At 45.9% G+C, this 26,629-nt stretch overlaps 7 protein-coding genes across 7 annotated transcripts; 4 read left to right on the forward strand and 3 right to left on the reverse strand.

Moving 5' to 3' along the window:
* Positions 1-5: 5 nt before the first annotated feature.
* LOC141477072 (histone H2A type 2-C) lies at positions 6-395 on the forward strand. Its single transcript, XM_074166127.1, has one exon. It carries the CDS (start codon positions 6-8, stop codon positions 393-395), a length of 390 nt encoding a protein of 129 aa, XP_074022228.1.
* Positions 396-1,474: 1,079 nt separating this feature from the next.
* Positions 1,475-1,786, reverse strand: LOC141479676 (histone H4). The gene has a single exon (XM_074168956.1). The coding sequence runs from the start codon at positions 1,784-1,786 to the stop codon at positions 1,475-1,477; it is 312 nt and encodes a 103-aa protein (XP_074025057.1).
* A 6,342-nt stretch (positions 1,787-8,128) lies between these two features.
* Positions 8,129-8,809, forward strand: LOC141462600 (histone H1.11R-like). The gene has a single exon (XM_074144562.1). The coding sequence runs from the start codon at positions 8,129-8,131 to the stop codon at positions 8,807-8,809; it is 681 nt and encodes a 226-aa protein (XP_074000663.1).
* Positions 8,810-16,228: 7,419 nt separating this feature from the next.
* On the forward strand, positions 16,229-16,540 carry LOC141462602 (histone H4). Its single transcript, XM_074144564.1, has one exon. The coding sequence runs from the start codon at positions 16,229-16,231 to the stop codon at positions 16,538-16,540; it is 312 nt and encodes a 103-aa protein (XP_074000665.1).
* Positions 16,541-18,034: 1,494 nt separating this feature from the next.
* On the forward strand, positions 18,035-18,445 carry LOC141462601 (histone H3). The gene has a single exon (XM_074144563.1). It carries the CDS (start codon positions 18,035-18,037, stop codon positions 18,443-18,445), a length of 411 nt encoding a protein of 136 aa, XP_074000664.1.
* A 4,576-nt stretch (positions 18,446-23,021) lies between these two features.
* LOC141479306 (histone H3) lies at positions 23,022-23,432 on the reverse strand. The gene has a single exon (XM_074168408.1). The coding sequence runs from the start codon at positions 23,430-23,432 to the stop codon at positions 23,022-23,024; it is 411 nt and encodes a 136-aa protein (XP_074024509.1).
* Positions 23,433-25,027: 1,595 nt separating this feature from the next.
* Positions 25,028-25,339, reverse strand: LOC141479675 (histone H4). Its single transcript, XM_074168955.1, has one exon. The coding sequence runs from the start codon at positions 25,337-25,339 to the stop codon at positions 25,028-25,030; it is 312 nt and encodes a 103-aa protein (XP_074025056.1).
* Between the last annotated feature and the right edge of the window lie 1,290 nt (positions 25,340-26,629).

Here is a 26,629-nt window from a genome sequence, read left to right on the forward strand (position 1 = left end):
TGAGGATGTCCGGCCGCGGGAAGCAGGGCGGGAAGGCGCGGGCCAAGGCCAAGTCGCGCTCGTCGCGGGCCGGGCTGCAGTTCCCCGTGGGCCGCGTGCACCGGCTGCTGCGCAAGGGCAACTACGCGGAGCGGGTGGGCGCCGGCGCCCCGGTGTACCTGGCGGCTGTGCTGGAGTACCTGACGGCCGAGATCCTGGAGCTGGCGGGCAACGCGGCCCGCGACAACAAGAAGACGCGCATCATCCCCCGCCACCTGCAGCTGGCCATCCGCAACGACGAGGAGCTCAACAAGCTGCTGGGCAAGGTGACGATCGCGCAGGGCGGGGTGCTGCCCAACATCCAGGCCGTGCTGCTGCCCAAGAAGACCGAGAGTCACAAGGCCAAGAGCAAGTAAAGCGGGCCGGGAGAAGCGTCCCGAGCACGGAAACGAAACCCAAAGGCTCTTTTCAGAGCCACCCACAGTCTCGAGAAAAAGAGCTGGAGTTGCCGCTGGGCGTGGGTGGCAGGGGATGTGAGGGAGTGTGTGTGCGTTTCTCGAGGGAGGCGGGGGAGGGTTGGCTCGTTAGCCGAGAGGAGTCTTAGTCGCTGTAGCGCGGCTGGGCAAGGTGCGCGTTTCCTCGTGGGCCCCGCACGTCCGCCCCGGCCATCGGGCGGGAGGAGCTGGCTTCCGACTCTAGCTGTCGGGCGGTGCCCGGGACGGAGGCTGTGCTGGGGGGAGCGCCCCGGGAGCGGAGCGCGAGCTTTGCCGAGCGCGGAATCGCCCGGCGCCAATCGCCACCCGCGCGGGCTTTTCGAAAGAGCGAGGGCGCTTAACCCGCTCGCTCGCGCCCGGGGACAGAGCCCGGGGACAGCGACTGCCAGTCCCCAGCACCCCACCGGCTGGGGCGAGCCTCAGTGTAGTCCCAGCACTTTCTCCCTACGGGCATGAGCAAACGAAGGATCCCCCGCTCTGTAATAGAGAACTTGGTGAGGCAGGTCTAGGTTTTGCCTTTTTTTTTAATTTTATTGTTGCAGAAGGGGATCTCTTCCCTTGGCCCGCGTATTTTCCGAGAAAAGCCCCTTAAGGGGGGGCACCAGGCTGGCACCTTCTGGCCTCGGTAGTTCCCAGGACTTTGTGGCATCGATAAACGCCCCGGGGAGAGTTACGAGTTGACAGAGCACCCCAGTAAGCCGCTCTCAAAGCGGGTGCCAAGCAGAAAAGAGGCAGAACTGAAAACAGTAACGAAGAGCCAGCAGCAGGGCACTAGAAACCCAAAGCCCGAACTGTAATGCTTACCGGCCCGGCTATAGCTCGGCTCCAGGGAGTAGGGGTGCTAAGAGAAATAGGGATGCCGCGACTACAAGAGAACTCCATCAATTACGAGAATTAACAAAGGAGAATCGACTAATGCGACACAGCTCCTTACAAGGAAAAAGTGGGTGGCTCTTAAAAGAGCCTTTGGGTTCTCGAGATGGTCCGGGGGGCGAAAGGCTTTAGCCGCCGAAGCCGTAGAGGGTGCGTCCCTGGCGTTTCAGGGCGTAGACCACGTCCATGGCCGTCACCGTCTTCCTCTTGGCGTGCTCGGTGTAGGTGACGGCGTCGCGGATCACGTTCTCCAGAAAGACCTTCAGGACGCCGCGCGTCTCCTCGTAGATCAGCCCCGAGATGCGCTTGACGCCGCCGCGCCGAGCCAGGCGGCGGATGGCCGGCTTGGTGATGCCCTGGATGTTGTCGCGCAGCACCTTGCGGTGGCGCTTAGCGCCCCCCTTGCCGAGCCCCTTCCCGCCCTTGCCTCTGCCAGACATCTTGCTCTCTACACCTGTGCCGAGCAGTGAGCCCCACTTGGCCGCGCGTTGGCTTTTATGCGTTGGGATCCGACCTGATTGGGAGCAGGGGCGGGCACGGCCGAAGGGGGCGGGGCTTGCGCTCCGCCTCCTTGCGCGGGCGCGGCGGCGCCTTCGCCCTTCGCCGCTTTCGGGCTCCTCCCCGGGGCGCCGGCCGGCTTCGCTGCGCAGTCCCCGCCTCCGTCTAGGCCTTCGCCTCGCTCGCCGTCCCCCAGTCCCTGTGCCCCGAAGCGCCATTTCCCGGCTTCTTCCCTTCCCGGCGTGGCGGCTGCGCCCAGTCCCTCCTTTTGCGGTGGGGTGAGCGCGTCCCTGACGCCGCTTCGATCTTGGGGGCGCTGGGACCCTGGCTCAAAGGCTCTGTGGGTCGCGGCCCAGCGCTCCCATGGTCCGGGAGTCGGCGGTCGTGTGGCCCCCGCGGACCTCTCAAGCCGTTTGTCGCAGCACTCGCCAGGGACAGCCGTGCCGAAAACGGCTGGGAGCTACTTTTCTTGACTTCACCGGTCTTTTACTCTTCTGCATTTGCTGGACATAATTCCATTTTCTTTAAATATTTTCTCATTACTTTTTCGACCACGTGGTATAAGTGTTACAAGCATCTATTCGACTTTCAATTGGTGTTGCTCTTTTTCTTAGTGTTAACATTAATATTTTGAATATTATTGTATTTCTATACACGCAGGGTGACTTATCTGTCTCATCAACATTTGTGTATAAATTACTATATTGTTTGCAAGTACTAATTATTTTCAAGAATCAGCATAGATCTTATGGTTTGGGTTTGTTATGTTTCCCTTTCTGCATAGCACTAAATCCTTGAACTCTTAATCTCTAGTTCTTTTGATTCTAGATACTGTATACAGTAGAGTTTACAGTAAATGGGATCATCAGAAAGAGTACGTAGAGTTTATTTTCCTTTCTCCTGTTTGCTTTTTTTTTGGACATGGGTTTGAGGCCTATATATATGCTCCTGAATTCATTTCAATACCACTCCATATGTAAAATAAATATATATTGACTAGAAGATAATGAACAATTGCTAATAACTTATAAAGCAACAGGCAAACTATACTAAATATGATACTAAGTACATGTGAAAATTCTGAAAGCACATCTTAGGTTTTTTTAATTCTGTTCCCTGTTCTTTTTGGTTGTGTCTATTTAAATTTTTTTACAATTTTCTTCTTAGCTATTTACCTTAATAAATCATCAGCCTAGAGACCACAGTTTGCGGGTCTTGTTTTTTGGGGTGGTTTTTTTGGGGGGGTGTATGATTTGTTGGTGGTGGGGTTTAGAAAATCAGCTCCAAAATATTTTTATATGTGGCTTAAATGCTGAATTGTTACAAATACAAAGTTGACTTATTTATATTTCATCAGTGAGAACCAGCATTAAATATGTGAAATGTGAGCATGTCAGCTGTAAACTGAATTTCAAAATGACTCCTAACTGCAGCAAGCAGTAGAAATCATTTTGAAAGGGCTGCTCTGGCCTTTGGTGCTGCATATGCCCTTAAATGTTTTCAAATATGTGGCACCTAAGAAAGCAATATTTCACCCATGTCGTATTTTACACTTTTCTGAATTACATTCCCATTCAGTTACAACTTGTCTGATTATCTCACTCTCTTTACTTCAGGACGTGCTGAAGAATTCACCTGATAATATCTTTATAATCCTTCACGTGCAAGGGTTAAAATCTTCACAAAATAAAAAAAAATTAAAAAAAAAAACAGCAGGGTTTGAGCTGCTGGGACACACTATTTCCTGAATTTTGGGGATTTACTCACAAATTCAAAGTGCCAAAAACTGGGCGGAAGCGCTCTTGCCAGTTTTGCCTTGTTCCACTCTCAGCTTGCACCCATTAGGTTGTAGGTAAATTGTTCTCTTGTGTTATGTAAACGCCCAGTTAAAAGATTCATCCCCGCGGTAGTCAGGGACAAAAGACTCTTCAAGAATTAAAGGAGGGATGTAAGCCTCGCTTTTCGCAGAAGCAGCAATCTACATTTTATGTTAACATAATAGAAAGTGAAAGAAAAAAACCACTCCTGTTATGTTCTTACGCTACAATTTTTTTTAATTTATTTTATTTTCTATGTTAAAACTACAGCATTGATTTAATAGCCTTTGAAACAGGCAGAGACACATTTTTTTCAGTGTAAAAATACCTAGAAATTCTTCTAAAGCAGTGCTCAGAGCTTGGGCTGTTACATGGCAATAGGAATTAGGCTAACTGGTGTCAATGGAGTTGGGGAACCCCAAGTACTGCTTCTGCCACATGAAGGAGAAGAAAAAAATTTTTCCAAGTGCATTAGGCATTTCACAAACATCCTTAACTTCCCTCACTACTGTCCCAAAACTTTATCTGCCATATGTACCATATGTGGAGTTTCCAAAGGGCAATAACTGTCAGTTGCCTGTGGGGAAGAAGGCCCCATTTACATTCTCACCCTGCAAATCTGAAAGGAGCTCTAATATGACTTTTAGAAAAGCACTGTAGGTCACCTCATTCTTCAATCAGCTTTGGGAATCTGTGACCTGGAAAATTATTCTTTCTAGCCTATACTTATTATTAGATCTATACTGTTGACTAAGTGTAAGTTGTTCCTTCTTATCATCCTCATCCTTGTGCCACTGAGCCAGTTCCAGCAGCAGCCTTTAGGTATAATGCCATGTCAGAAACTGCTCTTCCTCAACATGAGAGAAAAATTAAAATGGAAAGTTCCGGTCCATTGGAGCTTCTGTGTGCTGAGCAGCAGGATTTCCATCCTGTCAAGAGTGCTAGTGGAGAAAGTGAAGAAAGAGTAGTTTTCATCTGTATTTGAATGCTGTTTCTGTGATTTAAAAAATGTTTCTGTTTACTGACAATGAGGCCTGTTCTGTTGTATAAAAAAAAAAAAACAAACGATTTTGAGATGTCTTTCAAATATGGAATACTGAATATTTCACAATGCATAGCTTACTATGAACTACAGCCTATGTCCAGAAATTTGGAGAATAATAAAATAAGATTGCTCCACAACAAAGCCAAGAGCCTTACAATTGCAGAAGCCATGATTCCCGGTGAAGGGATTGGCTGCTGTTGATTTGTGCGTGGTGATAATGAAAATACTGCATCAACAAATTATAGGACATTTTTAATTTCCTATTAAATCAGGAAAATAAATGTAAGTAGGTACAGAGGAAAACAATGGGAGCCTACGACTCTCTTAGCAGAAGGAAGCAGGGATTTGTGATTTACTGAACATTATGACACCTGTGTTTGGTGTCAGCTTTGAAAGAGGGCATTAAAACATAGGGCAACAATTTGGTACTATCTAACCCACTCTTCCTTGAAATAGTAACCAGGGTAGGTGTTCAGTTTCAGTAAGCAGTCTGCATAAAGTTAAACCGATCCACAAAGCAAGTGTGGGGTTTTGATGCAGAACAGAACTCATCGCATTCTCCTTTCAGTGGTTCTTTTTTTTTTTTTTCCTAGTAGCCTCTTAAAGAAATACAGTGTAGAATCTCTCCATAGGCCTGAGGTAATTCATAGAACTGTTTACTTCCTAGAAGGAAAGTAACAACACTTTAGTAAAATATTTCAGTATTTTTATTGATGCTGATTCTTAAAATGAAGGAAAGCTGGATGGAGTGGTGATACCCACACACAACTTCTGATTGAAGAGGTGATGGAATATCAAAGCCTGGGGAAGCCTTCCTGCTGTACCTGTGTAACTGCACCAAGTTTCTATGTTGAGTACATGCTCTCTCTTTTGGGTTATATTCTACAGCAGCTGTATACTCTACAGCTAAAAAAAAAATAAAATAAATTTTATTCTACAGTGGCTGAGAAATTAAAATCCACTTACTGGATTACAATCCAAATACTTTGATAGTTCTATGATGTTATGCTTGAACATCCAAAAGCGGAACATAACTGAATAAAAGAGCCAGAGGGAGGCAAATGTTCTGCCACTTGCTTCGACGCTCAGGTCTGGTCTTCCTGTTTTCTGGTTTATGCCTGTCTTTGCTTTGACCTACATTGTAGAGGGGATCATATTTTTTTTTTTTTTTGTTCGATGAGAACCCACAGCTTGATACCACCAATCTGTCTTTTCTTGGTCACAAATCCGTAGTGGATGGGAATAATCTCCGATGTACACAAATATATCTTCCATGGAGCAATGATGGGTTCGAGAGATCAGGATCAAATCTCTAAACTTTTTCTCGTTTCCAAATAAGTCAAGAAGCAATCACGACAATGAAAGCAAAAAGTGAATACTCTGTTTCTATTTCCAGCAATCTCAGAGTCCGTTTCTGCCTTAAAGAATTTGGGAGGACGAGGAATCTTTCAAAGACTGATAAGGACGACAATATTCCTTGTTGTACGAGTCCGGAAAATTGACAGCAAGCTGACATTAAATGTGAAAATATTGAAACAAACAAACAAAAAAAATCACTTATATTCAGAAATCAATGGACTACAGAGTTAAAAAATGTTATCTCCACTGCCTAGGGAAGGACTTGAAATCTCCATTCCCTATTACAGGAAATAACCATCAGATAAAATGGTCGTTAAATTTAGTTCCCACTCTCCGTGTTTAATCAATACACAATGCACGCTTCTGCAGTCTTACACTGCAGTTCTGTCATGCTCGTTATCGCAGCCAGATCATCCAAAACACCCAATTACCTTCGTTTTAACAAGCTGAAATTAATTCACCAGGAGACCTCACAAAGCTGTATTTCTTCCCACGTTTCTCTTCCAAGCAGAGAAAAAAAACCCTAAAACGGTATGTTAAATTACTAGAATAACTCTAGTCCTTTCATTGATTGTAGCCCTTTAGCATTTTCAGTTAAACACGCATAATCAGAAAAGAATATGAGATTTCTCGGATGTCACATGGAGATTAAAGTCAGCGTATTTGTATATTTTCCCAGTCCCAGGCAGAGGCAACTCTGCATTGTACCGTCATTCCATTCACCTTGTTATACTTTTAGCCCTGAAAAGATCTGCTCACCCGTTTTTAGGAGCTGCTGAAAGCCTGGTATCTAGTGTATGAAACTCAATATTATTGCAGGCAGGCTGTTAATTGTTTCATATTAAAAAGAAAGCGACACGCCATTGAAGACAAAGGAAGAAAGTGAGAATTAATCTATTGTTTGGAATCTGGAGCTGCCACTGGCCCGGAGAAGGAACCCCCTTGAAAAGGTGTGAGTTATTAACTTACTTCTGAAAGGAGCAAAACGGCGAATCACCAGAAGGTGTTATTAAAGCAAAACACTTTCAGCATCAACATACATTCATTAGAACAGAGAAATCGGTTTTGCATAGTAAAGTGTCCCGATTACCGAATATACCCTCAAAGGACCGAATTTTCAGCTTTAACGCCTTGTCCAGTTCAAATTCCATTACACCCCAGACTGTTTCCCAATCAATTTTAACAAATCGCGATGCAAAAACAAGTACTGTTATACGTTTTAAGACTAAAATCCGGTATATTGCAATATATATCTGTATATATATATGAATTTAATATATCTGAATATATATCTGAATTTAGCAGGCAAAAGCGAGTTCGTTGAGTTTACATGGGAAGTGCAATGACAGGAACATAAGCCTTCAGAGGGGCACGTCGGTGCTCTGTCCCGCTGAAACACCCGAGCAAGATGTAAAGTAACACCGGCTTTCACAGACCCCGCTAAAGCCCAAACGTCTCCCTAAAAGGCCGTAGGTAAGACACGGTGGTCGCTGAAGGGAGACTGAGAGGGATGATGTGATTTCGGAGGGAAGCGGCTCGGCCGCGGGAGCCAGCTCTGCATCCGCGTCCAGGACCACGGGGCGAGCTGTGTTACTTCCTCGGCTTTAATATCAATTTGCGCTGAGACCAGAGGCTCAAAACACTCTGTTTCTTGCCCTAATCGGGAGAGGACCTTCTAAAGCACAAGATTTCACGACGGCTGTGGCCACTTAGCCGATGGTATAATTTTAATTTAAAGGAAAAAACGAAAGTTTGTCTGTCACGAGGTCTCCGCAGCTCCGTGCCACGGAGTTTCTGGAGTCGCTTTTCCCTCATTTCTGCTCCTTCCGACGGGAAACTCCGTTAGCTGGTCGGACACGCGTCCCCCTCCCGGCTCGGGAAGAAACGGGGTGCGCCGGCGGGAAATTTCGGGAGCAAAAAGCCCTTTTTGGACCGGTAAGAAACACAACTGGCGCGGCGGCGGGGCGGGGCGGGACGCGCCAATCAGCGCGCGCGGCGCCCCTATAAAAGGGGGCGGCGGTGGCGGCCTCGCTATTGTTCGCGCTGACTCTGTAGGAGGCGCCATGTCCGAGACCGCTCCCGTCGCCGCGCCCGATGTCGCCGCCGCTCCGGCTCCGGCCCCTGCCAAAGCTACGGCCGCCAAGAAGCCGAAGAAAGCGGCGGGCGCCGCCAAAGCCCGCAAACCCGCCGGCCCCAGCGTCACCGAGCTGATCACCAAGGCCGTCTCCGCCTCCAAGGAGCGCAAGGGGCTCTCCCTCGCCGCGCTCAAGAAGGCGCTGGCCGCCGGCGGCTACGATGTGGAAAAGAGTAATAACCGTATCAAGCTGGGGTTAAAGAGCCTGGTCAGCAAGGGCACCCTGGTGCAGACCAAGGGCACCGGCGCCTCCGGCTCCTTCCGCCTCAGCAAGAAGCCCGGGGAAGTGAAGGAGAAGGCTCCCAAGAAGCGGACGACGGCGGCCAAGCCTAAGAAGCCGGCGCCTAAGAAGCCCGCCAGCGCCGCCAAGAAACCCAAGAAGGCAGTGACAGCGAAGAAGAGCCCTAAGAAAGTTAAGAAGCCGGCGGCCGCCGCGGCCAAGAAAGCGGCCAAGAGCCCCAAGAAGGTGACCAAGGCTGCCAAGCCCAAGAAGGCGGCAGCTGCCAAGAGCCCGGCTAAAGCGAAGGCGGTGAAGCCCAAAGCAGCCAAGCCCAAGGCGGCCAAGCCCAAAGCGGCGAAGGCGAAGAAGGCGGCGCCCAAGAAGAAATAAATGATTCTGAAAAAGTCCCGTCTGCCTTGCAGACAAACCCAACGGCTCTTTTAAGAGCCACCCAAGCTTTCCTAAAAATGGCTGAAACACTGTTTTACGTTTCTGTTATGGTGCGCGTGTGCGCAAGTTAAATGTGGGGTTTTTTTCAGCACTGCTCTTGTTGAAGGTCGGTCCGGTAACAGTGCATACTTGGTTCTCCGCAGGCGCCGCGCAGCACTGCAGCGATGTTAACTGCGGGTACAGCTCATTTCAGCGCACAACCCGCGGGAGTGGGTGCAAATAGCTTCCCGTGATCCGCAAGAAACCGGTGCGAGCCCGAAGTCCCCGTGGGAATCGGGCAGAGCGCACGGCACCGGGGCGGGGGGAGAGGGTGGGGGGGGAAGGGAGTGCGGCGGCTCCCCGTAGTTTCTCTCCGCTCGGTCGGGGGTGGTGGGGGGGACACACGCAGAGCCGCGCTCGGGAGCGCTCCCGCCCGTCCCCCGGAGCTCTACCGATTTCGAAAAGCCCGCGCTGCTCGTAGATTGGCCACGACCCTTGGGCTTTTCTGGTGCACGGCAGTTTTCGGGTTAAACACACGCGCCACTTCCTCGGCGGAAGAGGCTTATGAGCTTCCTGGGTCGCCTCCCCTCCCCTGTTAGGGGCTTTTTCCACTCCTAGTCCCCTTCTGTCCCTTGCGACTTCATGTCTTCCCTGGAAATCGTAGGGCAGCCTGGCCCGAGAGGCACGGGCGTTTCGAGCTGCCTTTTGAGCATTCCTCGCCGCTGCCCGCCCGTCCTCGGCTTCGGTGCTGGAGCCCCTTGGAGCTACCGGGCTGGATTCTGAGCCGGGTGCCGGGGGGCTCGTTTGGGCAACGGAGCCGCTCGGAGGCAGCTCCGGGCGCGGTAGGAACCCGCGGGGGTCGCGACCTTCTTGCCGCCCTCCCCAACCCTGCAGCCGCCTCCTTTTCCCAGTCACCCGACGGTACCCTCCTTCTGTCGCCTTTTCTGCGCTCGGGCGATGCCCTGCGCTACGCTCAGCTCTGTTAGGGCGCCAGCAGTTGAAAAGAAATCGGGGAGAAGAGGAGAGCGAGGGGTACTCTTCCCCAGAGGGCAGGAGAAGGTGGAATTTAATGGAATTAACCGTTCAGCTCTCGACAAAGACGGTTAATCTCAGGTCTGTAGCTGTTAACCTCGTATATTTGAAGGGATTACTCAGAAACGGCATCCCCTGCATTCTGGAGAAGAAGTGATGAGATTGGATTCGACTGGATACTTGTGGTTTTGCACAGACTGTCCACGTCCTAAATCCCTGTACTAAAAGGGAAAGAAATACAGAACAGAGACTCTATTTTTAAGCCCAGTTCCTGAAACACTGTTCTTAGTCTTCCTCTGTATTGCCGCTTAGGGTGCATCCAATTTTTTGGTCCTTGCTCGGGTTTGTCACCTCTTCCACTATATAACATAGAAACCTGCATACATATCCCACCTTTTTTTTCTGAAATTATCGGGCCATATCCCTGCATCCTGACAGTCTGAGCTGACACGCCTGTGCCCCTGTTTGGGATGGAGATGGGCCTACCAGACTCTCATAGTTACCATAAGGGAGGGGTGTTGGGAGTCACACCCACTAATTCTCAGAGGGTTTCACCCAACTAGGTGCTCTGATCCGAGGAGAGTGGATCAACTATGATTTTCCAGCCCTCTACAACTAGTTGGAAAGGAGTAGATTTTGACTAGGTATGGTCAAGCAACAGGTACACTCCTGTAGCAAAGGTGATATTCATGCTTTTTTTTCTTTACAGCCGAGCCGGGAAGGACAAAACAGAAGCAGTTGCAGTAGCATGGGCAAAATTGTATCACACACATCCCTGCTAATTGCTGGCCTCCGCAGGATAGCCCGGGAATAAACAATTCGACCTCTGGAATGAGTTGGGGTAATGACAGCATTTCACTCATGGCCTGTTGCAACTCACCCTCCCTGCTCGCTTGCACGAGACATCAGGGCACTTCTTTCCCTTTTCTGAGAGGTTAGAGGGAAAACTCAAATTATTATAACTGGTTTTTAAGAAAATTCAGTTGGAGCAGTTACCCACCACAGATATTGCAATAGTTGAGACTTAGGAGATTAGCAAATCACTGAACACAAGTGGTGATGGAGAACACCCTCCTAAGTACAATGATATCAGTCTAAAATACCTTTGCAAGCAAAAAGTGTATAGCTGTGGGTTCAGTTGAATAGACTTTATAGTCCTTAGCTGGAGGTAACCGCCAAATAATGTAGAGATTGTTCCACGCTCCAGAAAGGAAGTGTATGTGTCTGCGTCTGCAGGAACACTGAAAGGACCGGCTATATAGGCTCCACTGCATATACTGTCAAGTACAGGGACAAAATTAATATCTAAACAAAAATTGCTCTTTAATTTGTAAAGCTGAGCCGGGTAGCATAGCATAGGTACCTATGGGAGATTGTTTTTCCCAGCTGGAAAAGGGGAGTGCAGTGACATAGAGCAAGAGTGGCCTGAGGAAAATAAGCTTGCCAGAGACAAGGGACAACTTAATGTCATGTTAATGCCATGTCAGTGCCAATTGCACCACTGGCCTATCGGTCAGTACCCTTAACTTGTAATTTCTCCTGCTCCTTCCCCTCAGCCTGTGCACTGTTAGCCCTGTGGATTCCCACTCATCTCAGTTACGGGGGTGGATGTGCACAACTTCAGACTGATCCTCCCTCAGAAATAGCTTATCTTAAATTATTGCCTCACTGCCACAGTGTCTGATCACCGTGTGTGTCTCAGGCCCCCATATCATCCTCAACAAGTTGCTCTTTGGCTACTTACGCAGTTTTGTATTCTGGTGATAAGAGAAGTTGATATCCTAAGAAAAAAATCAGGGGCTGCTATTCTGCTGTTGTGGTTCAATTTTCCAACTCACCTGCTGAGCTGAGGTTCGAGTGTGTGATTTATGATTGCAGTGGAGAGGGAACATAGCTCGCTCTGTATGATATCCTTTTTGGACATCTGGGCATTAATTTCGTATCTTAAAGCTCTTACAATGCCTTATGAAAGTGGGAAAAGAAGGAAAAAAAGTAAGGTCTGCTTAGTATCTACCAAGATGTGCCATATGCTAAGATGAAACTTTTCAGGGCAGCTTGAAAAGACTTGAACATGTGCTCATAATGAAAAGTCAAACCTCAAAACAACTAGGAGGGGCTAACACACTTTTGTTTTGCCCTTGTAATGCTGCTGATGAAACAAAGTCTTTTGTGAATAGTTCTGACCTGGGAACTGGATTGGAATCAGACTTATCAGTGATTCTGTGCAACTATTTGACATGGAGAACTGAGATGCTGATGGCCAAAGAGGAGGTGGCTTAATAGGAGGCAAAATAAGGCTGATGTTGAGTGAGTAGCCATACTGAGATAGAAAACCCAAGTATCCATTTTCTTAATTAAAATGCTAAGCTACTCAAAAATTAGGAGGAAGGTCAAAAAATAGGTTCAGAATTGCAAATTATTACAAAGAAGAGCTGCTTTCATTTGTTTTCTCTTCCATGGGGCCAACTTCTTATTTCACAGATTTACTTAAGTAAATGGTGATATCAAAAGCCTGTGATGTTTCAGCACTGGAAGTAGAAATGGCAAAAGAAAATTATGGCCAAAGGATCCATGAGTTAGATAAAGTTCTCCATGTAGCAGCACAGACTCTAAGCAGCCTGGCAAGAATTCTGTTGAAGTCAATTTACTCCCTCACAGAGTAATAAATCACTTTATACTGATGGACACACTTATGTTATGGGGTTACAGAATTTTTAATTGCCATTAGTCCCCACAAAGCCACATTACCACAAAACCTGGTAATTTCTGTACATGTGTTTCTTTACCTCTTTGTTCTCTGTCGGTGCGTTCTGTTACTCCTGTACTTTTTGTATATCTCTCTGTCTTTTACTGTAGTAGTTGTCCTGTGAGAATAAGAGTTTATTCTTCACAGCCCCAGTATGTCTTTAAAAAACAATAAAAATGTCTCTCTCAGAAGCTCACTTTTGAAAAACATCAAAGCTGGAGTTTTACTTCAAGTTAAACTATTCCAATACTAACATTAAAAAGCTATTGCATTTGTTAGAGAAAATTGGAAGCTTGTCTTCGACAAAAGGCTGAACAATGTTAGTTCAGGCACAAAGATGCTTACAATAGGGATATGCTGCTGTTGTACATCCTCAGTAGTAGTGAGCACCCTAAACTGAATAAAGCAGGGGAAAAGCCCTGCCACATCTCTCCTGCTTCTCTGTTTTCTCTGCCATAGATTTACCATCTTTGTAACAGAACTCTGTGCCCATTCCCTGGTTGCCTGCATGATTTCCCTTGTCTGTATCAGTGACAACAGCAACTGTTGTCATCTACCTGGGCTTCTGTAAGGCCTTTGAAATGGTCCCCCACAATATTCTTACCTCTAAATTGGAGAAGCGTGGATTTGATGGATGGATTGGTAAATGAATAAGGAATTGACTGGATAGCTGTATCCAAAGAATCACAGCCAGCGGCTCAATGTCTACGTAGAAACCAGTAATGAGTGGTGTCCTTCAGTTGTCTGTGTCTTCATCGGTGACAGAGGGATTGAGTGCACCCTCAGCAAGTCTGCAGATGACACCAAGCTGAGTGGTGCAGCTGATTCACTAGAGGGAAGGGATGCCATCCAGAAGGACCTTGGTAGGCTTAAGTAGCTGAGACCATGTGAACCCCATGAAGGGCTGGAACATCTCTTATGAAGAAAGGCTGAGGGAGTTGGAGTTGTTCAGCCTGGAGAAGAGAAGGCTGAGGTGAGACCTTTATATGGCCTCTCAATATATGAAGGGGGCTTATAAGAAAGACACAAAAAGGCTTTTCAGAAGTGCCTGTAGTGATAGGACAAGGCACAATAGTTTTAAACCTGAAGAGGGTAGATTTCGATTAGACATAAGGAAGAATTTTTTTATGAGGAAGGTGGTGGGACACTGGAATAGGTGGCCCAGAGAAGTTGTGAATGCCTCATCCTTGTAAGTGTGCAAAGTCAGGTTGGATGAGGCTTTTACTTGATCGAATGGAAAATGCCTCTACCCACAGCAGGGGGGTAATCTAGGTGATCTTTGAACATCCCTTCCAAAGCAAATGATTCTATGAATCTCAGCAGCTTTCCAGAAGATGATGCATTTCTATCTCAAGTTATATTTACAGTTTAATTTTATCAGACAGGCCTAAGAGGCCAGATGAAATTTAATGTCTGATTTGGAATCACATGGGAGGGAAGAAGAGAGGCAACTTGGCTCCAAACTTGCTTCATTTTATGAGATGAATTTCTGTCATGAGTTAAAAATCTGCTATGAATTTACTACATAAGTATGTATCTACTTATTTTAAAAAAATCCTTTTCCTAACGGGTTCTGACATTTTACCAAGGAGAGCATGGAGACAAGGACTCAGACAGCAAGAGACATGGGGAAATATTATATGTAGTCATAGATTCCTGGGAAGAAGCAACTAATTATGCATCAGAGTTATAGCATGAAGCTCTAACTTAATTTTATCCAGTGAAAAAAAAAAAAAGCAGAAATAAAACCTCAGCTTTGCAGAGCTGGACAACTCATCAGGGATGGTATGGAGATGTCATTTGATAAAGCCCAGGTTTGTCCAGTAACATCATGATGGGGGTCTGCAAGTTGTAATAACTCCTGGGGAGTCTGTGATACAGCCAGATTCCCAAGCATTGAGCAGACTGAAGAACTGATCTTCATGGCAGAACAAGTTCAGGGAGCTCTGCAGCAGATAGTGTTAAACTACACTGTTAGTAATGTCCTGGGGACTGGTCTGTGTACCCAAAGCACGATAAAGCAAATGTTACAGCGAGTGTCTTTACTAGTGCTGGATGCAGCTACCTTACTCTCAGAATCTCCTGGGAATGACAGAGGACCTGACTACAGAATGCCCAGTTTCTCACAGTGGCCTGGTCTCCCACAACAGTCCAGTCACAGTCACTGAACTTCCTCCCTGGAAGGAGCAAACTGGCCTTAGGAAAGGGAACAGCATGAACTTAGCTGTGGCTTCCTCACTGTACTCCAGAATTATTTTCATAGCCCAGTCTAGGATACTGTCAAGTTCCTTGTGGAACAGGGCACTTTTTACCAGTTTGAGCTTTTAGCCTTGAGCCAAGACTTCAGAGTCTTGGTGTTTGTCTTGCCCTATTTGGGTTTCCTTTGGGCCTATGCCAAAAAGATTGTGCACGAACACCATGGCAGAATACATTACTTTTGTCTGCCAGTGAGGGGCCACTGAAAGAGTGATTTCTCTGCTAGCAGATGTATCATCTGTATCTGTGGCCTATGCGAAAATAGAGACTGATTAATGATGAATTTTACATTATATGTTTATGAAAGGATACATTATATACAGCCACTCAGCTTGCAAGGGGGAAAAAAAACAACCAACCAACCACAAAAAGCAGCGTCCATGAGAGGGCAGCAAATGCTCAGTACTGGAAACTTTTTTCACCTTTCCTGACCATTATGGGGTCAAATGCCAGCTACCAAATGCCTTTTGTCAAATACTGCTTCTTCTTTTAAACAGTAAAACCTCAGAAGGTTTTTCCTCCCCAAAAGAAGGCAAAACCAGAGCTGAATATCTTCCCGTGAAGGACAAAAACTTTGTTTTACATATTTAATTTTTAAATCTCTCTATAAATTAGCCATGTTATTGTCTATCCCACCAAATGAGCAGAAACAGTGTAGATATCCCTCAAAAAAATCCGTTTACACTAAAAAAATTAGTGTCCCTTTCCAGCTAAACTCTCCTTGAGAAAACATTCAGACAGGGCGGGAAACAGAGACGAGAAAGAAATTCAAGGAGGGGTAGAATTTCTCAGAAGCGTGATTGGATAGAATTTGCTGCAAGATGCTCCATTAAAAAACAACCATGGGGAGCAGATGTTCAAAACACTGAAGCCAAACGTGAGAATCAATGCAACCAGGTGAAATTGCAATACACAACACAGATCCGTGTTGTAAAATAACTATTACAGTAAAATACGAAAAGAGAAATTTAGGACATTCAGTGGCTGTGATACCTTTCTATGATCGGCGTTTTATTTCTAATGGTCACGACGTATCAAAGACTTTTAAAAATGTATAAACTATTGCGCCGAAAGGCCCAATGACTTTGGTATCTGAAAGCCCGAACGCACCCGAAAAGGGCAGCAACAGGGAACCGCTCGTGCCGCGGGAATAGAAACTCACCCGAAACTCGCATTTTTGTGCTAGAGCGGAGGGGGCGATGGGGGAAGCGGGGAGATCCGGCGGGAACAAGCCCCAGGCCCCGCCCCTTCTCGCGGCAGTCCCCAACCAGGTCGGATCCCAACGCATAAAAAACCACGCGCCGACCCACTCCCGCCACACTCCACTCCCGGCTCGCAGCGGCAGGATGTCTGGCAGAGGCAAGGGCGGGAAGGGGCTTGGCAAGGGGGGCGCCAAGCGCCACCGCAAGGTGCTGCGCGACAACATCCAGGGCATCACCAAGCCGGCCATCCGCCGCCTGGCTCGGCGCGGCGGCGTCAAGCGCATCTCGGGGCTGATCTACGAGGAGACGCGCGGCGTCCTGAAGGTCTTTCTGGAGAACGTGATCCGCGACGCCGTCACCTACACCGAGCACGCCAAGAGGAAGACGGTGACGGCCATGGACGTGGTCTACGCCCTGAAACGCCAGGGACGCACCCTCTACGGCTTCGGCGGCTAAAGCCTTTCGCCCCCCGGACCATCTCGAGAACCCAAAGGCTCTTTTAAGAGCCACCCACTGAAACTGGAAAAGAGCTGTGACATTTTTACTGAAAGGGCACCTGGAACTTCTACGATCTATTTTCTAAAGCTTATTGAAACCGGCGCGATGCAGTACGGCTAAAAGGCTATAAAGATTAAATAAGTGTGAACTAATGTTAAAATTTTGCTGTTAATAGGGAAGTTGTCTTTTTTTTTTATGTAAAATGGACGCTTTTTCCTTTGTATACCTCTTAAACTTCCTTGCAAATCTTTTACCTCGCTAAAAATTCTTTAAGTGCTCTTTGTAATCAATGCAAGGAAGAAAGGGAAACCGAGAGAAAATACGAAAGTCTGGGATAAATGTTTTCTTTTTAATATTTCTCAATAAACATTTTTCTTCATTATAACCTGATCTTAGTTCCTTGTCAGTATTATTTTTATTTCATTTTTAAAAGCAATTTTCTAGAGTATGTGTTTGTGGGTGGGAGGGTGCACGACACGACATGACACATCATGATAGAAAACTATGTCCCTGCCAGAGACATAGGAATCTTGTGCAAAAGTTCTCATTCTCGCAATTCTCCCACATTCTCGTCCGAGAAGCACTGTTATTGGTGTATCGGTGTTATTGGTGTGCTGTTTCCTTCATCACCGGAGGAAAAAATTGCAAAACCACTTTTTTCAGGTTTATATTAAACTACTGATAGTCATTGACCACTCGAAGCCAACGGCGGTGACTTCTGGTTTTCTTACAGCTTTAGTGAGTAGGGGCAAACTAAATAAAAGAGTAATTCCGTATTCCTTTACATGCTCTTCATTTCACAAGTTCGTTTGCTAAGTATTCTCAAATTTTATGCTACGATGCTAATCTCTCATGTCGATTTTCCCGGAGAAAAGAAAATAACATGAGAAAAATAGCATGCATCTCGATTGCTGCAGCTTGTTACATACTTGTTAACAGCTACAAACTTGCATTATAGGATTTCTTAAGCGTCTGTCTCTGTGTTTTGAGGTAAGAGACGCGTTATCCCTAAAGCCACAAATGAAAGATTGCCTGATACCTACAGGGAGCTCTGTACGGCATCGAAGGAACTAAATTTTCTAATCATCCCACCAAAAAAAAATATAAAAAATCAATTAAACCAATTTGCGGTTTTAAGAACAGCTCCTGAATTTGAGCCTCCACAAGGTTTTTAATCTGTCAGGAGCCTGGCGGAGAGGGAAAGCTGGAGAAGCAAAAGGGATGCGAGCGCTGTGTCTGAAATACACCCCCCGGGGGATGGGGGACAGTGGGGGCGCGTATGGCGGCGGATGCGGCAGCTCCTTGGGCCCTGGCAGGGATTTCCACGATAGCCAATGAGGACTCGCTGCTGCCGTCCAATCAGAGGCGAGACAGCTCTATAAATGCCGGCGCTGAGGTGCTTCTTCCACACAGCGCATTCTCTTGCCGAGAGGGGTTCGTATCCGGTTGGCGATGGCGCGCACGAAGCAGACGGCGCGTAAGTCGACGGGCGGGAAGGCGCCCCGCAAGCAGCTGGCCACCAAGGCGGCCCGCAAGAGCGCGCCGGCCACGGGCGGCGTGAAGAAGCCGCACCGCTACCGGCCCGGCACGGTGGCGCTGCGCGAGATCCGGCGCTACCAGAAGTCGACGGAGCTGCTGATCCGCAAACTGCCCTTCCAGCGCCTGGTGCGCGAGATCGCGCAGGACTTCAAGACCGACCTGCGCTTCCAGAGCTCGGCCGTCATGGCGCTGCAGGAGGCCAGCGAGGCCTACCTGGTGGGGCTCTTCGAGGACACCAACCTCTGCGCCATCCACGCCAAGCGCGTCACCATCATGCCCAAGGACATCCAGCTGGCCCGCCGCATCCGCGGGGAGCGCGCCTGAGGCTCCCGCCGCTGCCCCTCCCCGGCTCCAGCACACACTGAGGCAGCCCACACAGACCCAAAGGCTCTTTTAAGAGCCACTACACCAACAATAAAGGAGCTGTAACGCTGCTTTTAAGCGGGTACGCTTTAGAAATAGCCAATGTTTCCTTGGTTTGCTTTTTTTTTTTTTTAATTCCTAAATTTTAGCATTTGGTTTTATGCCCTAGCTCTTAATTTAAAATTATTTAATTTCTTTCATTTTTTGCTACATTGACTGCGTATAAACTCATGTTTTATAAACACCACAGGCAGAATGGAAGTTTGTACGTCGCTGTGACTGCACGGAACTCGAAACAGCTTTGAGGGAGAAAGGGCAGGGGGGTGGGGGGAAAAAGGGGGAGGGCTTGTGAAGGGGGTCGTGGGTGGGACATGGCTCTGCCCCGGACGGGCTCGGGCTCAGGAATTCTGCGCCTTAAACTCACCTGGTCGGCTGGGTCTAGCCAAGAGCAGAAACTTCCCGCAGCTCACTGGAACTCTTACTGTCGAACCTGGCTAAGGTGGCCTTCTAAAGGGGGTTGTCGCCTTGCTCCAACGTTTATTAATGCCGGGAGCAAGAATATCTGTCTCAAAAAAGATGGATGGCCACGCTGATGAGACAGGGCTGCTTGAGGCTTCTTCTTCACAACACAGAAACGTACTTAAAAAGGCCCAGAAACTATGATTGAAATGTTCTGTACACAGGAATAACTATCAATTCTGTCCAGATTTGTTACTATTGATAATAAAAAACCGTGAAAAAAAGTTTATGTATTTACTGATTTTTTTTTTTTTTTTTGGGGGGGGGGGGGGGTTAGTAGTGTGTTTTTATTAAGAGTTTTATGATAATCTTGGGATGGAAATTTATGTATTCTTCCAATAATGTGTGTACTGTATAATGTAATATATTTGTCTTTGAACTTGTACTTCCCCAAAGAGTGATCACAAGTTTTCTGACGAGCAGTCAGAAAATATGTTGAATTTGTTAGCTTTCTGCAGTCAGATTTCTAGGATTCTTCAGAAGATACTGGCAGGGTATAATCGATATATGCATGTAGCTTTCAACCTTCCTTTGCTCGAATCATTACTGAGACATGCACACAGGAGTGACCAGTCTAACAAGAACCTGAGCATTAAAAAAAAAAAAAAAAGGAAGTTAAAAATTAGGTCTCAGATTCATATGAGAAAGTAGTTGTTGTTTCTCCCATTATTTTGGGAAAGATCTTATCATTTTCTTCCCATCTGCCAATGCTCAGGGTTTGTACTTGGGATGTACCAGTCCTGAGTGCTGGGTAGCACTGAAGGGAGCCGTTAGAAGGCAGAGGGGTCACTGTTGGCTTTAGAAGCTTCTGAGCCCCATTTGTGTGCTTTCTCTTAGCCATCCTTGCTGCATCAGGGACACAATCTGTCAGAGACAGCACTCATGGATGAGAAAAAAAAGGTGCAAATACTTGCCAAGTATAGCAATCAGCCAAGATTAAGGTTTGTTTGGGGGTTTCTTTCCTTTCCTCTTTATTTTTTTTTTTTTTCTTCATTTTTTTTCCTCTCACATAAAGTCCCTCAACAAGTTTGCTGACCTTCATGGCATTATATTGAATCCAGGTTGCAATGGAAGTGGAGAGCTGCAATGTTATCAAGTGATGAATGGAATGGCTGTGCAGTCTGTAGTGAAGAGTGGAGTTAATCAATTTTTTTATTTTGTTTCTTTCAAACAGAATGTATACTTTTTTATTACTATTTTTAAGATAGATTTCACCTCTATTTGGATGTAAATTAAACATTTTTCTGAGTTTGAAATGTATCAAAGAAACTCAAGTGATACGGAAAGAAAATATTGGCAGGTTTGGAAAATGAAGTTTTATGCCATAGCATAACTAAGGCTTTGCCTTGCTTTTAGAGGCAGCATGACGTGAGAATACTTTGCACTTAGAGTCTGGGGAGTGAAGGAAACCTTCCAATAGGCCATAAAAGTTCTGTGTTCTCTTAAAAGTCTGATGACAAAAGCATAACCTCCGTCCTTGCTTCTACTGCTGCTGTTGTCCTACAGTGTATTTAATGTTAACCTGAAAGAAAGGAAAAAAAAAAAATGAAAGAAAAAAGTAAACCACAAAAAAACTTCAGTCTTATTTCTAACAATTACTGCCTTGGTGATGCAGTAAGGTCCTACCTAGTCATTTTTAGCAATTTTACTGGATAGCACTGATACATGACCTGGTAACGCAGACAAGATATTGAGTACTTATTAATGATGATGAAGAAATTCTTCATTTGCTTTTGAGAACACGTTGCTCAGCCTGGTAACAGTGAGGGCTCCTTACAGAGCCTGGGCATGCACTAAGTATGGTTGGGTTTGTTCACCCTGTGACCTTACTCTTAATTTATTTACAATTGTAACAAGTCTGAGGTTTAGCCATTTTAACCTTTGCTAACCTCGAAGTGGGGGCTGCTACAAACTTTCATTCCAGTTAATCATACCCTGCCAACGTGGAACAACAATTACAATCAGTATGGAGCGTACTGAAGTCTTACAATTTAACCAGACATTTAGTTAATTTTAAAATTATAATCATATAATTCCTTTCAAATTAAATTTATAGGCCTAGTCTCTATGCTATTCCATTATGACGTTGGAATTCACTTTCTACTTCATAAAATTGTCACCCCTTATTGTGCAAGTGGTGATGTACAAGATGATGAATAGAATAGAATAAAATAGAATAGAATAGAATCCTACAACGATCGTTGAGTCCAACTGTGAAGTAGCTTCCTTCATTTCACCTACCATATGGTATTGCTGGAACCACAAAAAATAAAGCCAGATGGATAAAGCTGGGTGGTGCTGGGATAGAGGGGACTAGGAAAGGGACAGATGTGGATGGGTACCAAGAGGAATTAAAAGATGTGAGTGAAGGACAAGCCTATATAAGTGTGTATTCATACCTATATCATTATGCTGTGATTATTGCTTGTACCTACGGTGTTTCACCTCTTGTGTAGTGTTTCTGAAACACACCCAATGAAACTTCTTGCAGGATTCCCCAGATGCCACACTCAAATACAGATATGGCTGGTAACATTTACAGAAGTATATTGAACAGGCCAGAATCCAATACAAAGGGCTGTGTAAAGATGCTGTGACAGCACAGGAGCAAAAACCACAGGAATGGGGTTTATTTTTGTGACTACATAGAAATGCATAGACTTCTCTGAAATATTAAAACAGCAAGAGTCTGCAAGACTTCACACAATCAAGCAAGAAACTGAAGTGGACTAAGGGCCAACTGGAATTTCCTGACAACAAAACTTATTTGAATCAACTAAAGTCTCGTAAATGACCTTCTGATCCCCCCATGTGTATTTCTCTACTGACTCCACTTCCTTTTTATCATCAAACACAAAATGCTTGTCTCCAGTTCTCAAACCCATATAAGCATGTTTCCTACAGGGCTCTCACCAGTTACAAAGCTGCCCCGGCTTGACAGCCGCTCCCTTTCCCACAGCTGCTTTAGTCCCAAAAAAAAGCCACAAAACTTTCCTTTGTGCCAGCACTCCCCATGTACTTGGAAGATGGGAGAGCAGACTTCCCAGGAACATACACAAGGTTCTCTTTGTTTTTTCCAAGCTCTCCTTCATCTTCTGCTCCAGGCTTTCTCAAATTCGTAAAGCAAACAGAAAATCAAGAATATACAAGACAATTAGACTAATTTCTTGACATTCCTATTGCATCAGGCTTATCTCCTTAGAGCTTTTATTTATTTCATACTTAGGGAGGTAGGGCTCTCAGATCTAATACAGTATTAGGATTTTTAGAGTATATTCAGTAAGATTAATGATAAAGTATGTTTAGATCAATTTTTCTTTAGTAAAAAGCTAATTAAACCTTATCATCTAATACTAAGTCACTTTATGCCTTCCACGTTTCTTAAAAGCGAAAACCTGCAGCAGTTTATAAACCAGTTGCAAAATAAAATATTTACTGGAAATATCAAGTGTTGGGAGGGAGAATAATTATTATAGGCTTTAGGGTTGGTTTTTTGTTTGTTTTTTGTTTGTTTGTTTGTTTTTTTAAGATTATAGCTCTTACCGTGTCTGTTAAACAAAGAGTACTTTTCATTTACCTTATGAGGTACTCCTTTTTCTGATTTGTGAAGTTACTTTTTCTGCATAGTTGATTAAGTATTTCCAAGCCCCTCACTATAACAGCACGTAATAGAATGCTCTGAAAGCCCAGTTTTAGAGGACTGCTTAGGAAGGCTTAAAAACCTGTTTTCACTGGAATTGTGCTATCTGATTGCAAAGGCCTCTTAACAACAGTATTGAGAGAAGTGAGCTGAGCAGAGAGCTGGGGAGGATGGGAAGGAAACTAAACAAATACTGAGAGTTTTACTAGCTATAAAAGTTAATAAATTATACTACCTTAAAAGAACTTCAGGATGCTTTTATCCAAGTACCAAAAAAAAAGACAGTGTCACAGCCCTATTATGCAATGTGGTGGCTCTTAAAAGAGCCTTTAGGTTGCAGGGATGAAGGAACGCAGAGGGAGGGCCTGTAGCAGGAGCTCAGGCGCGCTCCCCGCGGATGCGGCGGGCCAGCTGGATGTCCTTGGGCATGATGGTGACGCGCTTGGCGTGGATGGCGCAGAGGTTGGTGTCCTCGAAGAGCCCCACCAGGTAGGCCTCGCTGGCCTCCTGCAGCGCCATGACGGCCGAGCTCTGGAAGCGCAGGTCGGTCTTGAAGTCCTGCGCGATCTCGCGCACCAGGCGCTGGAAGGGCAGTTTGCGGATCAGCAGCTCCGTCGACTTCTGGTAGCGCCGGATCTCGCGCAGCGCCACCGTGCCGGGCCGGTAGCGGTGCGGCTTCTTCACGCCGCCCGTGGCCGGCGCGCTCTTGCGGGCCGCCTTGGTGGCCAGCTGCTTGCGGGGCGCCTTCCCGCCCGTCGACTTACGCGCCGTCTGCTTCGTGCGCGCCATGGCTTTCAAGGAACCCCGAGCCGCCTCCCGGAGCCGGTGCGCTGGAATGGCGGCGCTCGGCAGCCCTGGCGGCTTTTATAGCATGTTCTCCTCCCTGATTGGCTGGCAGCAACGCCCCGCTGTTATTGGGTGCTTTCAAATTCGAAAAGGCCGCCTCGAAAGCGCGCGTTTTCGCCAACGGCGCTGGCTCACCGCCCCTCCCCCCCCCGTCTTGCACTCGCCGCCCTTGTTTTCGGTTTTGTCTTTTTATTACAAAAATGTTTATAGCCTGCCTTGAAATCGAAAACCTTTGTGTAAAATTGTTCAAAAGGGAAACGAATAAAATGGCAAGTTACGATGTCCTGAACATCTGTGACATTCTTGTTCATTTTGTTCTAATTTAACGAGACCTGAGCTTTAAAAAAAAAATAAAATTGTTTTTACAGGTTTTTCCTCAAAAAGAGTCCTTATAACCGTATTTTAGGGTTTGGGTGGCGCGTGGGGGGGTATTATGTTAGGGTTTTTTATTGCTTTTCTTTTTTATTGTGGGTTTTGGTTTGGTGGGGTTTTTTTTTAATTTGTGGGTTTTTTTTTTCATAGAGCAACTTTAATTTTGAATAGTAGAAAATGATACTTCAGCTGGTATAGTAAATGCTTTTGGACTTAGATGAACTGCAGTTGAAAGTTCTCTAATTCAAGATATAGCGTTTTCAACTGCTCAGAATTACTTTCACTATAAGAAGTTTTCCCAGGCTGTAGTTTGCTGAAATACAAGCTTTGTAGTTCGTGAGCTTTCCATTTTTCCCCACTACATATTTCTGCTGTATTTGCCTGGCCAGGAGAGTTTTCCCTAGAGCCCGAGTAAAGAAGGGCTTTCGGGCAAGAGGAGAACTGACCCTGGATAAGGGGAACTGCTCCAACTTCACCAGCCCTAAACTGGAAGCAGCAGCAGCATCTGAGCTTTAACACAAAGGATGCACAAATAACAGATAACTCGCTAAAAACCCCTTTCAAAGGACAGACTTGGGATTATTCCGGTATTTATGATTGTATGAGGTGAGGGTTCAGGTGGTGACCAGCTGTCACACCTCCCACCCCGTGCCCGGACATTTCCACGGGTCGAGCACTAGCAGGGATTAACAGAAGTTAAATACCAACGCGTATCTACTTCTATTACTGTTTACTCAATTAGTGAGAAACAGGCCACCGAGAGATGCCTGCAGTGCGATCCGTAGCTCTCTGAGCCGGGTCAGCTCAACAGCTCGAAACAGGAGCATAAACTCGGGGTGGTGTTTTTTTTGCTCAAATTTGCTCGAACTCTGAGGCAAGAAGAGTCCTTAACTCATTAGATCCCAAATACGCTAATTCCAAAATCAATAGCTTTATAGAATTCCTCATCTACTTAAAGTAGGGCATTTCTCAGCACGTTAGCAACGTATAATTAAGTACTTAATTGTCTAAGGAATTACTTGTTAATGAAAAGACACGATTAATAACGAAAATTAAAGAGCGTTTACTTTTACCAGCTTTGAAGCAATACAGCTCTTTTCCAGTTTCAGTGGGTGGCTCTTAGAAGAGCCTTTGGGTTCTCGAGATGGTCCGGGGGGCGAAAGGCTTTAGCCGCCGAAGCCGTAGAGGGTGCGTCCCTGGCGTTTCAGGGCGTAGACCACGTCCATGGCCGTCACCGTCTTCCTCTTGGCGTGCTCGGTGTAGGTGACGGCGTCGCGGATCACGTTCTCCAGAAAGACCTTCAGGACGCCGCGCGTCTCCTCGTAGATCAGCCCCGAGATGCGCTTGACGCCGCCGCGCCGAGCCAGGCGGCGGATGGCCGGCTTGGTGATGCCCTGGATGTTGTCGCGCAGCACCTTGCGGTGGCGCTTGGCGCCCCCCTTGCCGAGCCCCTTCCCGCCCTTGCCTCTGCCAGACATCCTGCCGCTGCGAGCCGGGAGTGGAGTGTGGCGGGACTGGGTCGGCGCGTGGTTTTTTATGGGTTGGGATCCGACCTGGTTGGGGACTGCCGCGAGAAGGGGCGGGGTTCCCGCCGTTTTTTTCTGCTTCCGTCACAGAGCGTAGAGGAACATCGCTTGCCGCTACCTGTTTATCAGGGCTGTACAGTCTACAAAGGAAACAAGAAAATGACACCCCTCCGACAAAAAAAAAAAAGAAACAAAACTCCCTCCACGTACACGGTCGTAACAATTGTAAAGCTTTCTTCCCCCCCCGTCGTTGGATTTGTATAACCCACCTGCTCTGCATCCGTGTTTGTAGTTTATTTTCTTGCAATGACTGCGGTTTGTTTGAACGGCTTAAAATTATCATAATATTCATGCTGCTGTTCATTAACGGTTTTATTTTATTTGTATTCAAAGTTCTATAAACTATCCTTCAGAAGTTTTAATGTTTTGAAATCTTGTACTGGTTTTAGGGAATTTTCCACAATATCTGTGCTGGCAGGTTTTCTAATATATGGGGTTTGCGTTTTGCTTCCCACCTCCCATTTCTTAAATGGGAAGTTTGATACTCTCTTCTGATTTTTATATAAGCAATTTTGAGTCTGTAGGCACATATTAAAAAAAAAGGTGGAATAGAATCTTTTTCATTTTATTAGATAATGTGTTTTACTAATTTTACTCACTTGGATTTACTGCTGTGGGGATTTTATCCTTATTTTTCACAAAATATCCTTTAGTATAAATATGGATTTACATTTTGCTATCCTAATCAATAAGAAAATCGCCTTTCTCTTGTACTGCAGATCAATCTTTGGCTTTGTTTTATGGGTCTAAATGTATATTGGAAACAAACAAGATTCTGAATTGGTATTTGTGAAAGTAAGGTGCACTCCTTGTCTAAGGATGTTACAAATGTCACAGTATAAGAACATTCTGAGCTGAAATAACTGCTGGACTAACACATAAGAAATGGCTCCATTTTTTCTGAAATGCAAAAAAAAAAAGGTTTACAATTTGATTTTCTTCTGTCCTTTATGTAGGAAATGCAAGCAAATTTGCTACATAGTCTTTCAAATAGTGTCATGTATAACATACTGTAAGTAGTTTCTCTCTGTTGTTCAACTAAACTGGAAAGGAGTAGCTTGCCTAAGTCTGTTTAATAATTAATTCCATCATAAAACCAAAGGAGTCATATTAAAAGGGGAACTTATTATCCTAGTTTCTCAAATATTGTTTCTAATACTGTCCCTAGATGTTTTCTTGATC

This window comes from Numenius arquata, chromosome 2 (assembly GCF_964106895.1).
Source record: "Numenius arquata chromosome 2, bNumArq3.hap1.1, whole genome shotgun sequence".
Lineage (NCBI taxonomy): Eukaryota > Metazoa > Chordata > Aves > Charadriiformes > Scolopacidae > Numenius > Numenius arquata.